The 11,687-nt window shown below is 42.0% G+C and overlaps 4 protein-coding genes across 10 annotated transcripts; 1 reads left to right on the top strand and 3 right to left on the bottom strand.

Annotated features, from left to right (window-relative positions):
• The first annotated feature begins 54 nt into the window (after nucleotides 1-54).
• gstz1 (glutathione S-transferase zeta 1) lies at nucleotides 55-2,111 on the top strand. 6 transcript variants are annotated; one of them, XM_026303378.1, is made up of 9 exons: nucleotides 55-314; nucleotides 607-658; nucleotides 747-814; nucleotides 941-1,021; nucleotides 1,128-1,253; nucleotides 1,450-1,525; nucleotides 1,612-1,664; nucleotides 1,748-1,797; nucleotides 1,925-2,111. In XM_026303378.1, the coding sequence occupies exons 1-9, from the start codon at nucleotides 285-287 to the stop codon at nucleotides 2,049-2,051; spliced, it is 663 nt and encodes a 220-aa protein (XP_026159163.1). In that variant the 5' UTR covers nucleotides 55-284; the 3' UTR covers nucleotides 2,052-2,111. The 6 variants fall into 6 exon arrangements, with proteins under 6 accessions (XP_026159163.1, XP_026159154.1, XP_026159125.1 ...); XM_026303369.1 differs by having other exon boundaries at nucleotides 98-314; nucleotides 922-1,021; XM_026303361.1 differs by lacking the exon at nucleotides 55-314 and adding an exon at nucleotides 321-525 and having other exon boundaries at nucleotides 922-1,021.
• Nucleotides 2,112-2,470: 359 nt separating this feature from the next.
• Nucleotides 2,471-5,572, bottom strand: LOC113129555 (rab9 effector protein with kelch motifs). Its single transcript, XM_026305614.2, has 13 exons — nucleotides 5,477-5,572; nucleotides 5,201-5,371; nucleotides 5,020-5,125; nucleotides 4,786-4,908; nucleotides 4,591-4,704; nucleotides 4,325-4,502; nucleotides 4,119-4,241; nucleotides 3,754-3,941; nucleotides 3,459-3,655; nucleotides 3,281-3,372; nucleotides 3,139-3,193; nucleotides 2,837-2,934; nucleotides 2,471-2,704 (listed from the first exon to the last, which is right to left on the bottom strand). The coding sequence occupies exons 1-13, from the start codon at nucleotides 5,536-5,538 to the stop codon at nucleotides 2,475-2,477; spliced, it is 1,737 nt and encodes a 578-aa protein (XP_026161399.1). The 5' UTR covers nucleotides 5,539-5,572; the 3' UTR covers nucleotides 2,471-2,474.
• Nucleotides 5,573-6,440: 868 nt separating this feature from the next.
• tmed8 (transmembrane p24 trafficking protein 8) lies at nucleotides 6,441-9,396 on the bottom strand. Its single transcript, XM_026310872.2, has 6 exons — nucleotides 9,233-9,396; nucleotides 8,853-8,964; nucleotides 8,629-8,716; nucleotides 8,430-8,523; nucleotides 7,911-8,204; nucleotides 6,441-7,698 (listed from the first exon to the last, which is right to left on the bottom strand). The coding sequence occupies exons 2-6, from the start codon at nucleotides 8,960-8,962 to the stop codon at nucleotides 7,481-7,483; spliced, it is 804 nt and encodes a 267-aa protein (XP_026166657.1). The 5' UTR covers nucleotides 8,963-8,964; nucleotides 9,233-9,396; the 3' UTR covers nucleotides 6,441-7,480.
• A 159-nt stretch (nucleotides 9,397-9,555) lies between these two features.
• Nucleotides 9,556-11,505, bottom strand: noxred1 (NADP-dependent oxidoreductase domain containing 1). Of its 2 annotated transcripts, none has more exons than XM_026310860.1 (6): nucleotides 11,321-11,505; nucleotides 11,050-11,216; nucleotides 10,746-10,923; nucleotides 10,515-10,669; nucleotides 10,147-10,345; nucleotides 9,556-9,912 (listed from the first exon to the last, which is right to left on the bottom strand). In XM_026310860.1, the coding sequence occupies exons 1-6, from the start codon at nucleotides 11,482-11,484 to the stop codon at nucleotides 9,771-9,773; spliced, it is 1,005 nt and encodes a 334-aa protein (XP_026166645.1). In that variant the 5' UTR covers nucleotides 11,485-11,505; the 3' UTR covers nucleotides 9,556-9,770. The 2 variants fall into 2 exon arrangements, with proteins under 2 accessions (XP_026166645.1, XP_026166636.1); XM_026310851.1 differs by having other exon boundaries at nucleotides 10,746-10,926.
• Between the last annotated feature and the right edge of the window lie 182 nt (nucleotides 11,506-11,687).

An 11,687-nucleotide genomic window follows, 5' to 3' on the forward strand; every position in this document is an offset into this window, starting at 1 on the left:
CGTCTTATCCAATCGCTGATTGGAATTTGAGATAATCCCGCCTTAGCAGTAGAACTCGGTTCACCATTGGACGAAAGCGTGAGGCAGCCTTTTATTTATTGGTTGGGGAGTTACGTAAGCAGAAGCTGAACCGTGACCAGAAAGCAATCACAAGAGCTTTGTTCTTCCACGGACCGAGTTGTCTTCTGGCCTGGGCTCATCGCAGAGGACAAGGAGTGGACACAACCGAAGACACCATAGCTTGTCCTAAACATACACGTGGTGTCTTCATCAGAGCCACAACCATGCATTTGTCCTTAGCTAGCTTAGCCAAGGTACTGAAGTAATGCTAAGTGTGTGTGTGTACAAGGACCATAATGTGAACCATATGAAGCTCAAATTTTGCTTAGTCATGGACCAAAGATTAGGTAGGAGGGAGTTCAGAAGTGAATCCCATTGGCTGCTATAGGATGATAAGGAAAAGTGACTGCAACAGTTGATTCAGTCTAGTTTAGCAGCCAAAGAGCCATGGCAGCCCAGACCAAGGTGAACAAGTAGCCAAGTGAACACTCAGCTGTATCAAGGGAAAATGTGGTGTCTAACAGACTGCTCTCTCTTTCTGCTTAGCCAGTTCTTCATGGATACTTCAGAAGCTCCTGCTCCTGGAGGGTTCGCATCGGTAAGTCCAGCCACAGCATGTAGTCTCTGCTGAGCTGCTGTATAAAGCATAGCAATGTCAGGGTGATGATTAACTTTTTGTGCACCAGCTTTTGCTCTTAAAGGTGTTGACTATGACCAGGTTCCAGTCAATCTGATCAAAGATGGGGGCCAGCAGGTACAGTATAGAGATTCGCAGGCTCCGTAACCAATGCAGCTATAACAGACTGTACGTTATATGTAGATATCAGTAACTAATAAAATTCTGATGATGTCTCAAAAAAGGTTCTTCTATGTACTCAAGCTTACAGGGCAATACAAAGCATTAAACCCCATGCAACAAGTGCCTGCAGTGGAAATTGATGGCATCATCCTTTCTCAGTCAGTGAGTCTAAATGTTCATGAACATCATCCTAAGAAAAAAAAATGTATATATATTGCATTTTATGTGATCAGCTGATTCTACTGCTGATTTTTTTTTTTTGTCATAGCTGGCAGTGATCCAGTACCTCGATGAGACCAGGCCAGGGCCTCGGCTCCTCCCAGCAGACCCAAAGAAACGTGCCCAGGTTCGAATGATAAGTGACCTCATTGCCTCTGGCATACAACCTCTGCAGGTGAGAAAAGCCTGTTTGCCTCAGTGCTCCAGGCATAGTGCACAAGCATACATACCAAGTGGCATTTTAAAATGTATTGCAGTTTTAGTTCACAAAAGTCAAAGAACGTGCATTCAGACATGCCATGATAAAAGAATACAGCTATTTGATGTCCTAAGAAAGCGAACATCACAGTTTCAACTCCTGAATATTTCAGAATGTGCACATACTCCAGAAAATAGGAGCAGAGAAGTTGCAGTGGGCTCAGCACTTCATTGATCGTGGCTTTAAAGGTCAGTGGACACCTTTCTTCACCACTGTGTAGTTACCGTCACTGCCTGCTGTCCAAACATTAAGTGCACATTTCACCTTTTTTCAGCACTTGAGGAAATTCTGAAGAAAACAGCTGGGAAATGTTGTGTAGGTGATGAGGTAAGAGCATAGTCCACATATTAAAGCTCGACAGTGTGATGTTCAACAGAAACACTGTTTTTCACTCATTTCATACCTTTCAGATATCCATGGCAGATATCTGTCTGGTTCCTCAAGTCTACAATGCTGAGAGGTAACATCACACAGAACAAGAGATCAGCATTAATGTTATGGCAGGTTGTACGTGGTAGATTTATAACATACTGAACTTTGGATGCCCTGAGTATAGAAGAATGATCTTGTTTCTGCCCTCTCTACAGGTACAAAGTGGATGTCGGGCAGTATCCAACCATCAAAAGGTTAAATCAAACCTTACTCGAGATTGATGCGTTCAAAGTGAGCCACCCATCTTGCCAACCAGACACACCTGTTGATCTTCAGGCATAAAACAGCAGCTTTAGATAGTCAAGTGACTTAAAAATAAATAAAAATTGTTAAATAATCACAGTGATGTTACTTTTATCTGAATTTAATATATTTATTAGCATTTTTAAATCACTCATTTTCCTCAGTTTAACATCTTACTGTCAAATACATACTGATATGTGAGGAAGAAGTAAAAAAAAAAGTGACACCTAAAGAATGTCAATCAGGTTTGTTCTGCAAAATGCAAAACCTCTTGCCACATATTGCATCTGTGGCACTAACATGGATGGTTATTCTAGACACTCAAAGGAATAAAAAGGAGCTATAATAAGACCAAACTACACAATACATCATATTGAATTGATATAAATTGAGAAATCTGAAATAATAATTTAAGATCAGATGATCTGCCACTGAAACCAAATGTCTTCTGTGTTGACACCATCATTTATCACCAGGAATCTCCACTGTACACTTGAGTGTGTCATTATAGAAGGTGCCAGAGCAGTCGGACCCTCCGAACACCAGCAAAGTGCAGCGGACATTGACATTTTTACCCTGTTCTTGCTTCTCAGTGTCTGTTAGGATAGAGGAGCCCAAACTTATCATGCTGTGTCCTGCCCGAGGCTTAGAGGAAAGCAGTGGACATGTCACTGAACTCCACATGTTGGTATCTATAAGGAGAAATCAAGGTAGATGCAGGGGGGGGGGCATAGTGCTAAACAACAAAAAAAAATGAAATGAAATCAAACTAATAAATCTGCATTTTATTCGCCATCAAATTAAGCAAAACAGTAAGTACTCACCAGTGTTGAAGATATGTATGTCATGCAAAGCTCCAATTGCACTGCAGCCTCCACTGACTAAAATCCTGTTGTCTGAAACTGGCAGTGCTGCATGAAATCTGTGCACAATAACAAGGACATATATAATATTCTAAAACTTATCTTCATTTTTCAGTCATGAAAAAAAATGGTGTAAACCAAATGCCATATATTTTTTGGAATACATTAAATATAAATGCACTTCTGACTGTGTGATGCACCAAAGTACTAAACCCAGCTGACCATGACAACAACATCTCAAAGGTAATTGGTTCTGTACCCACCCCCGGGGCACTGGCGGCATGTTCCCACACTTGACAGATGTGTACTCCATGAATCCTTCACTCAGTAAGAAAATAAATAAATAAATATATAAAAACCCTGACAAGATTATCACTTAATGCAATCACTGAATTTTCATCTTACCAAGATCTAAAATATGGAGGTCATTAAAGTAGGTTGCAGTCTTTCGACCTCCAAATATTATCAACCTCTGTGACAGAAGTGTGGCTGTGTGCCTGTTCAATACAAATATACTGTTATTCTGGGAAGAAGTGAAGGATACGCCAAGTTTGCTGTAGCTGTTTGTTAAAGGAACACTCACCCAAACCTTGGCAGAGGTCTGTCCCCCTCCACAATGGGCTGGTACCAGAGTTCAAACTCTGGGTTGAAAATGTACAGAGCATTACTGCAGGATTTCTCAGCAGAAGAATGGCTCGGCCGCACTCCCCCAAAGACAAAAAGCTCTTTCTTATAAAAGGCTGCAGAGTGAAACGCCAAATTTGGAACGTTCCCTTTTGCCTATATGGGGGTAAACCCAAAAAACAAGTGTTTCCTACATCTCTGCTTGAGTATTTGTTAAGAAATTAAAAACCACAGCACATTTGTAACAAACCTACAGTGACAAGCTTCCACTTCCAGGTCAGAGTATTGAGGATGTACAAGTCGCTGTAGCGCTGAGCCTCTCTCAGCCCACCATAAACAAAGAGTGCCTTAGAGTCTGGGTCATAGGTCGCAGAGTGTCCTTGGGCACATGGTGGTACAGGTCCAGAAACAGAGGATTTTATAGGGAACCAAATATCACTGCCTGGAAAGAGGCCACATAACCACATTAAAATACATTTATAGAAAGTAAGGTCTGTGTGTAGGGGCAGCCATATCATATAGTGAATTCTTTTTTTTATTTTATCCAAGGAGCAGATGTGCTTTATGGACACAGACTAATAACAGGTATGTCCAAACTAATAGTTCAAACTTCACTGACCTATCTGGAGCTTCCACAGGGAGTCACTGCAATAGCCCTGATGTGCCGTTTCCCCTCCGATGAGGACGGCAGTGTCAGGGTCACTTAAACACATCGTATGGCTCCAGCGTGGCGATGGACTCGCTGAAACTAAGCAAGACCTTTGTCAAGACCTGGTCTGTGCATTCAGATGAGTCCAGATGATGAGTAATGTTTACGCCCCTGACCTTCTCTGCTCTCAGTCTTTATCTGCTCAGACATTTCTTCTTGGCTTTTTGTCGTGCACAGCCTCTTTCTCTTGGGGGTTGAAGCCTGGTCTATGTCTTCAGACAGACTGTCCATGTCCTCAGAGCTCCATGTGAGGTGGCCTCTCTTATTGATTACTGTATGTCTGGGTGTCTTATGCTTTTTTGTTTTAGCAGCAGAGAGCACAATAAACAGTTCACTTACCCAACATGCAGATACTAATATATCCTTAAACATGAGCCCTTACCGTAGGCCAGCCCTGGGCTTCAGTCCCCACAGCGGACTCACTGGGGTCAATTTTATTTACTTGGATCTCTTCATAGCAAACGCTATCGCCCAGGTGTGAGACGTTGGAATTGATCTGCAACGATGTGCATTAACTGAACTATCATGAAGCGACCAAATCAGAGTGAGGATCGTTACAGATCCCCGTTTCTCTCACCGTTTCATTTTCAGCACTGTGGTTTAATGTGCTACAGAGATCAGCTGCATCGTGTGGTTCCGGGAACAGACGTTTTCTTTGGATCAGAGGGGGACTGCTGAAGACACCGGCCCGACCCTGCGGCTGGGCACACATACTCATTGTGTCAAACTAGACAATGATTACTACTATTAAGATACACATTTAAGAGCATTTCCTTATGAGACCAATAGGGGACAGTTAGCGTTTATTTACCTCTCCACACACTGTGAGCACTATCTTGCCATACACTCCCCTCCTGCCCCTCTCTGCTGCCTCTGTGACGATGTCACTGCTCCAGTCACCGTCCCAGATCAGACACCTGGGTTCAAAGACAACGTCAACGACTAACACTTGTTTGTTTGTGTGAAGTGACCAATGCTTTCCCTCCACATACCTTGCTTGAGATGTGAGAATCCCAATTTTCTGGGCCTGCACCTCTGCACTGACCAGAACCTCGACTGAGATGGTGGTGTCGCTGCATTTCCACTCCCCGAGACCAAAGATGACCAGCAGCTTAGGAAGAGGCAGCGGGATGTGGACTTGAAAACACCTGCGGTTCGATTTGCTGCGGAGCAGAGAAAGACCCGATGAGTGTGAGTGTGAGTGTGAGTGTGTGTGTGTGTGTGTGACTGAGACCGTGTGCAGGGTTTTATCAGTGAGGAGCATGTACCTGATGAACTGACGCGGAGCATCGCGCAGGGACCAAAGGACATAAAAAGTTTGACACCCCATGTTGTTTCAGTGTCACGCTCGATTCCTCAAAACACAACCTTCTCCCTGACGCTCCAGAAAACGCTTCTGATTGGTTAAATCGATCTCGAGGCCGCTGTAAAAACGCACACCTGTGACGCATTACGTAAGTAATTAATTAGCAGGATTCAATAGGTGCGACACGATTCATCGACGGTTTGACTGAATATCACTGAGCACCTCTAACAACGCGACACTCACCAGATTAGTGTTTTAAAATCATTCAAGTAATTTCCTTTGCGGATTTTTATTTTGATTTATTTTCTGCCGTAATAAGGTAGGTTAAATACAGTATAGACCAAATAGACAAATGACCAAAAACATTTTTTAATACTATAGTTCAATACAACACCTCTATAATCACCTCATTGTCTAACCAGTACAACAGACACGTAAACAAATAAAAACATAAATAAATAAGTACATTAAAAAGATGTGCAGATTGTGCAGGTCTTAATTGTGTATTTATCATCACCAAAGTCTAACTGAAAGAATATAATACTTTGGCTTGTAACAGAAATACTACTTATCTAAAGTAGTAATATATAAGAGGAATACTGCTTTTTAGAAATCCAGTGAACTTGAGTGACACGGCATATATTTACATTCTGACTTTCCTTTGGGAGATCCTGAAAATAAAACCTGGTTTCATCAGCACCTCTAACAATTACATCAATCCCCTAATGCCACAATTTAATGGAAACACAAGGGACCATCCTGAAGCGCTGTCTAATCCTGGATCTGCAGTGAGACTGTTATGAAATGAGAAACTACACCTCCAGCAGCCTCAGTAACGTTTATCAAGTTAAACATGCTGCGGCACTGAACTAATGCAGATGTTCACCACGGTGTTTAGGGTTGAATTAATACTCAATCACACTGAAAACTTGGCAATGTTATCTTTATTTGGAAATAGAAATTTCAAGAAAAAATCTGATTAGAACTCACAGTAAATGTACAGTATGACAAACATGGAAAACTTCAAACGTGTTGCTTTAGATTGTATAGAGCATTAGCAGATCTGTGACATCTTTGGAAACATGCACATGTGAGTGTGGTGAAAGCACTGATTTTAAAAATATGAAGGAACAAAGATTCAACACAATCAAATCAAAAACAAACACAGTGACCTTCACTTACATAGACTTGCACAGAAAACACATTTACATGAAATATAACAAATGCTCCCTATCTCAGAAACAAAAAAAGAGGGGGGGGGGGGGGGGGGGGGGTGCGGTCAGCAAATGTAAATATGGAAATATACTCCATATTACACTAATATAATTTATCTCATAAATAAATTTAGATGTATATTTTGCCAACACACTGCTGTGACTGCAGATGTCTTTCCATTGTTTTTTTTTTTTTATAATTATATTCTCTATTATCACATGATTAGATTCAACATGGAGTGGAAAATAATGCTACGAAGCATGAACAGAAATACAAGTAGCCAGAACAAAATAGCGAAAAAAAATATATATATAAAATCATAAAAGGTCCACACATAAACTACAAAACAACTCTATTTCTTTAGAGCTCTGCTGATCACCTGGAATAAATTTTGTCCAGGCGTTCCCTGATTGTTGCTACTGTAGAAACGTTACAGCTGAAGACAATGTGTGTTTTATGACAGGGACCTCACCAAACAACACAGTGCATACATGGGAACATGGCACATGTGCAAGGCTTCTTCAAATATCTATTAGCAAGAACTTGGAGCAAATGTGCCATTTAAAACTACCTGACAATATATGTAAATGAAACATGTGGCAACACAAGGTGAAAATGATAAAAAATAGATATCCCTATATTTAGCCTTTTATATATATATTTATATTTTTTTTTGCTAAGTATGGAATCAAAATAGTTTTCAGTCTTAAGAGTAATATTCTTCTGAGTCGTACAATCATAAGTGGGCATTTCAGGCACTGTAATACACCTTGTAGTAGAGAGTTTTATTTCGCCACAGTGAGTAGGAGTTATCAAATTTCAGCAGGTAAGTGCCTTCACCTGGAAAATCGTGGCTCCCTCCATGGACGGACAAGTGACTGTCCTGGCGGTATACAGGTAAGAGTTCAGCCAGATTTGAATTTCTTTGAGTTTTGGAGCCCTTCTCAACATCCCCATTAGGGACAGGTCCTGCAATACAAATCACATAAACCACAAAGTCAACAGAACGCCTCAGATCCCAGCTGCTGTGAAACACATAAAAACTCAACGATGGCGTGTTTGATATTCACAGAATGACTGACCTATTCTTAAAGACGTCATCCGGTGAGAAGGTTTAAAATACGCCAAAGTATGAGCTAAACTCACGCTGCTTCAAATTACTTCCACTAACACCAACTGACCTTCTGGCTCCTCCTCTTCATCTTCATCATCACTTGACTCACTGATGTGGACCGTGATGGATTGGCTTGTGACAGGGCTCCAGTCAAAATATATGCCAAAGCCAATGTCATAACCATCTGTGGCAAACTCCCAGCACACTTTTTTGGCCTCAGGGAGTGTGGGCACGTGAACCGTCATGATGTCGCCTCGATACACTGTCACCACACTATCCTTCTCCGTTTGAAGCTTTGCCTTCAGCTCCTTGAGTGCAGCAGATGTCCATGTTGTTGGGGGCTGTAGGGGCGGCAGCTGGGCTGCACATCAGGAGGAACACACACACACACACACACACACACACACACACACACAAAACATCATCTCTGATATTTATCAAGCTTAGATAAACAGAATTAAACTGTACCTTTGTAAGTTTGTATTACACTAAGAACACGTTTGTCTCGCAGTTATAAAATCTACATCTGAATTCAAATCATAGATAAGAAAAAGCAATCAGGATGCCCCGCTCAGCAGGTCCTCACCTTTCATTTCAGCAGAGACGGGACAACTCCCAGCGCTGCTGTCCTCCTTGTCTCCTTCCCCCAGGGCCTGCTCAGCGTGGGCTTCTTCATTACCCTCACAATGCACACACACACAAGAAACATAGAAATTACATTATTCCACTCCCCTGTTTACAGCTGCTCAGTGACATCTTATCCAGCATACGTAAACAGTAACTACCTCTGGATGTTGCCCTGATGCCTCCTTAGTTTCATCCATGTTAGTTCTGGACTGGGTGAAGCTTTGAGAAAGATCTGTATTCTGGAGCCTGAAGACAGAACAGCAGCAGAAAATAAAACACAATATGCGCCACGAATCATGTGACATTAAGGTAGAGAGGTTAAAAAAAATAAATAAATAAATCACCAGCTTGTTAAGAAATACTTGGTGCAGCAACAGGTTACCTGTCAAGCGGCGTGTTGTCGCAGTGTTTGGTTGTTATTCCGGGGAAAGACGAGAAGGAAAGGGAGGACAGCCGTGACTGGAGCTCTGATGTAGTCTCCAATCTCTCCATGGCTATAAAGACAAGACAAACACTTCGGTCTGCGTGGCTGAAAAAGATGAAACCCCGCCTCCTCCAGGCACAGGGAGAGGATCGAGCCTCCAAAGCAAACAAAGTGCTGTGTGACAGTGATGGCCATGTTAACCACGGGGCAGGCTGGTGATTTACAGGCTGAAGCCGTAGAAACCAATCGTGTGTGTATGTGGTGGCTCCTGGCCCAGTCTAGGTAAAGTGGCATTAGCCAGCAGCTGGCTAGTTGGTTAGCCCGCATTAGCTACTTACCTGAGGAAGTGCTGCGGACACACCGCACACAAACAGCTGGTAGCACGATGTAACGCCGACAGTCTCACAACTCGACACTATTTTACTTCAATCCAACCCAGACCGAGAGGAAATCCGGCTCCATGGCCCTGTGGTCATGTGACATGTGATCTCTCCACAGAGCTGCTGCTGCTTGACAGGAAAAAAACACGAATTTCTGACACTTCCGCGTTTTCTCGAGTGTTGACGAAAATCGACGAATCCTCCAGCAGAGAGATCACCTGCACCTGCAAGACTAACAGCACAGACATTTCTCATCTTTCTGGTTTTTTGACCCATGTTGGACTGAATCTGTGTCTTTAGATTAAGTTCTCCTTTTTTTCTGAATATAATAAGTGTGTTTTGTTGTGAAAGGACTGTTCTTTATATGACTTTTTTATATTTCACACACTTTATTCTCTACTGCTGATTTTTGTGCATTGTAAAAAAAAAAACAACGGTTTTCCCACATATTTATCATAATATTTAAGTATAAGATATTGAATCACAAAACATTCTACTATTTATATTTTACTGGTGTCTCCAGCAGGGATTTGTATGCTGCAGAGATGCAATGCTGCATAGATTTGTTGCTTGATAGAAAGCACAGCAGAGGTGTCTCCTTGGTCTGGGCATCACTGAGAGAAATCCAGGGAAAAGGCCTTTGTGGAAAGAAAAAAAAAAAAATCAACGCATAGCATATTTTTAATTAGTGCTTTCTTTCTATGCTTTAAATCTCTCCTCAAATCACAGCGTTTCTCTTTTGTTTGATGTCACACTGCGATACAATGAAAGTAACTGCCTGATCCATATGAATTTACATTTTATTTCCTGGACAAAAATATAAAATATGACAAAAACGTTTATGTTCTTGAGTTTCACAGTGCGGCACTCACTCTTCTCTAAGAAGGGAAGATGCATACGATGAACAGATGAAACTTTCTGCAGTTAATTGCACAGCGTGTGTCGATTTCTCTTTGAAGAGGCTGTTGATCAGAGACAAGGCATCACTGGATCCCAGACTGGCAGAGGTGCAGATATTTAGCAGGCTGTACAACACGCCACACACCCAGTTGAGACCCAGAGAAATGGCACCTATAAGGGAGTCACAAGTCAGTAAGAGTTAGACAAGATGCAGCTAAATACAAAATTTGAATTCCTTATAGTAGTGACACAAAGGATACCTGATTGAACCTTTATCTTGTATAATGTGACAAGCACAAATGCAAGAATTTGAAACTTGCAATAGTGAAACATGACATACCAGTCATTTCAAGTGGAGACGACGCTTCTATCAGCAAAGGGTCTGTCAAAGCTGTGGTCACATGAGAGCAGGACAGCCACACATCTGCAGATTCACTCGGCACAAAGTCATACTGAGGTTTCAGAATGAAACTGTGTCCAAGCAGTCGAGCCAGTCTGAAAGAGAAATTCAATACAAGAGGGATTAATCAACTGAACATCTGAATGATCGGTTGTATGTGTGTAGTAGTACCTGGTGACAGGCACAGCAGAGGTGAAGCTGTACACCAGGCAGTGTTTTTCCAGGTGAGAATGAAGATCAGCACTGACTTTGGGGAGGTCAGAGGGCAGACAGCAGAGGAACAGAATGTCTGCCCAGGCAGCCAGCCTGCGATTGTCACAGAAACATTCAACCTCGCTGTGCACGGACTCTACTGAAACACAGAAGCAATGTTTTTAATGCGCAAGGATCTGAGCTAAAGCACTTTTAGGTTCTTTGTGAACTTTTAATGTGACTACACGTGGCTGCCTCTAAATGTCTTATTGTTTCAGCGCACCTGCAGATTGTGGTGTTCTAGTGGAGACCTTAATGTGTGATGGTTTGATGCCAGTCATCCCCAGGATGGACAGCAGCAGCTGTTTTCCCATGTGGCCCATCCCGAGTATCCCCACGCAGAGGTCTCCATCTTTTCCTGTGTTTACAGTGTGACTTTTGATGATGCGTCTAAATGTATCAGGTAAAACTCATTACCATAAAGCACAAGAAACAGTATTGTAAGTTCTTCTAAGTAGCACAAATACTTCCGATAGAGCTACAGGGTGAATTACCTCAGCGAGTGGACCAGACTACATAGGTAAACTGCGTGCGCGCACCCGCAAAATGTCAGTCCAGCCGAGCGTGCACGAAGGAAAAGTAACTTTTTCTCTTCCTCGTTAAGTTCAGTATCAAAAGAGAAACTACGCAAACCAGAAACTGCGTCCATAGTCGCCATGACGTTTTACAACATAGATCGATAAAAAAAAGTCGTCTTTCTGTTGCCATACCAACACTAACAACTTCCGATTTAATGGGCTCATATTTCAAAATAAAAGTATCCACGGCGACGCTACCTGTTGTTCAGAATAAAATGAAGACTTAACCTTCTGTCAAAGTGTTTTTTGTTGTTTTATCAAAACACAAGCCATCCATAAAAAC

The sequence above is a fragment of the Mastacembelus armatus genome, chromosome 22 (assembly GCF_900324485.2).
Source record: "Mastacembelus armatus chromosome 22, fMasArm1.2, whole genome shotgun sequence".
In the NCBI taxonomy this organism is placed as follows: Eukaryota; Metazoa; Chordata; class Actinopteri; order Synbranchiformes; family Mastacembelidae; genus Mastacembelus; species Mastacembelus armatus.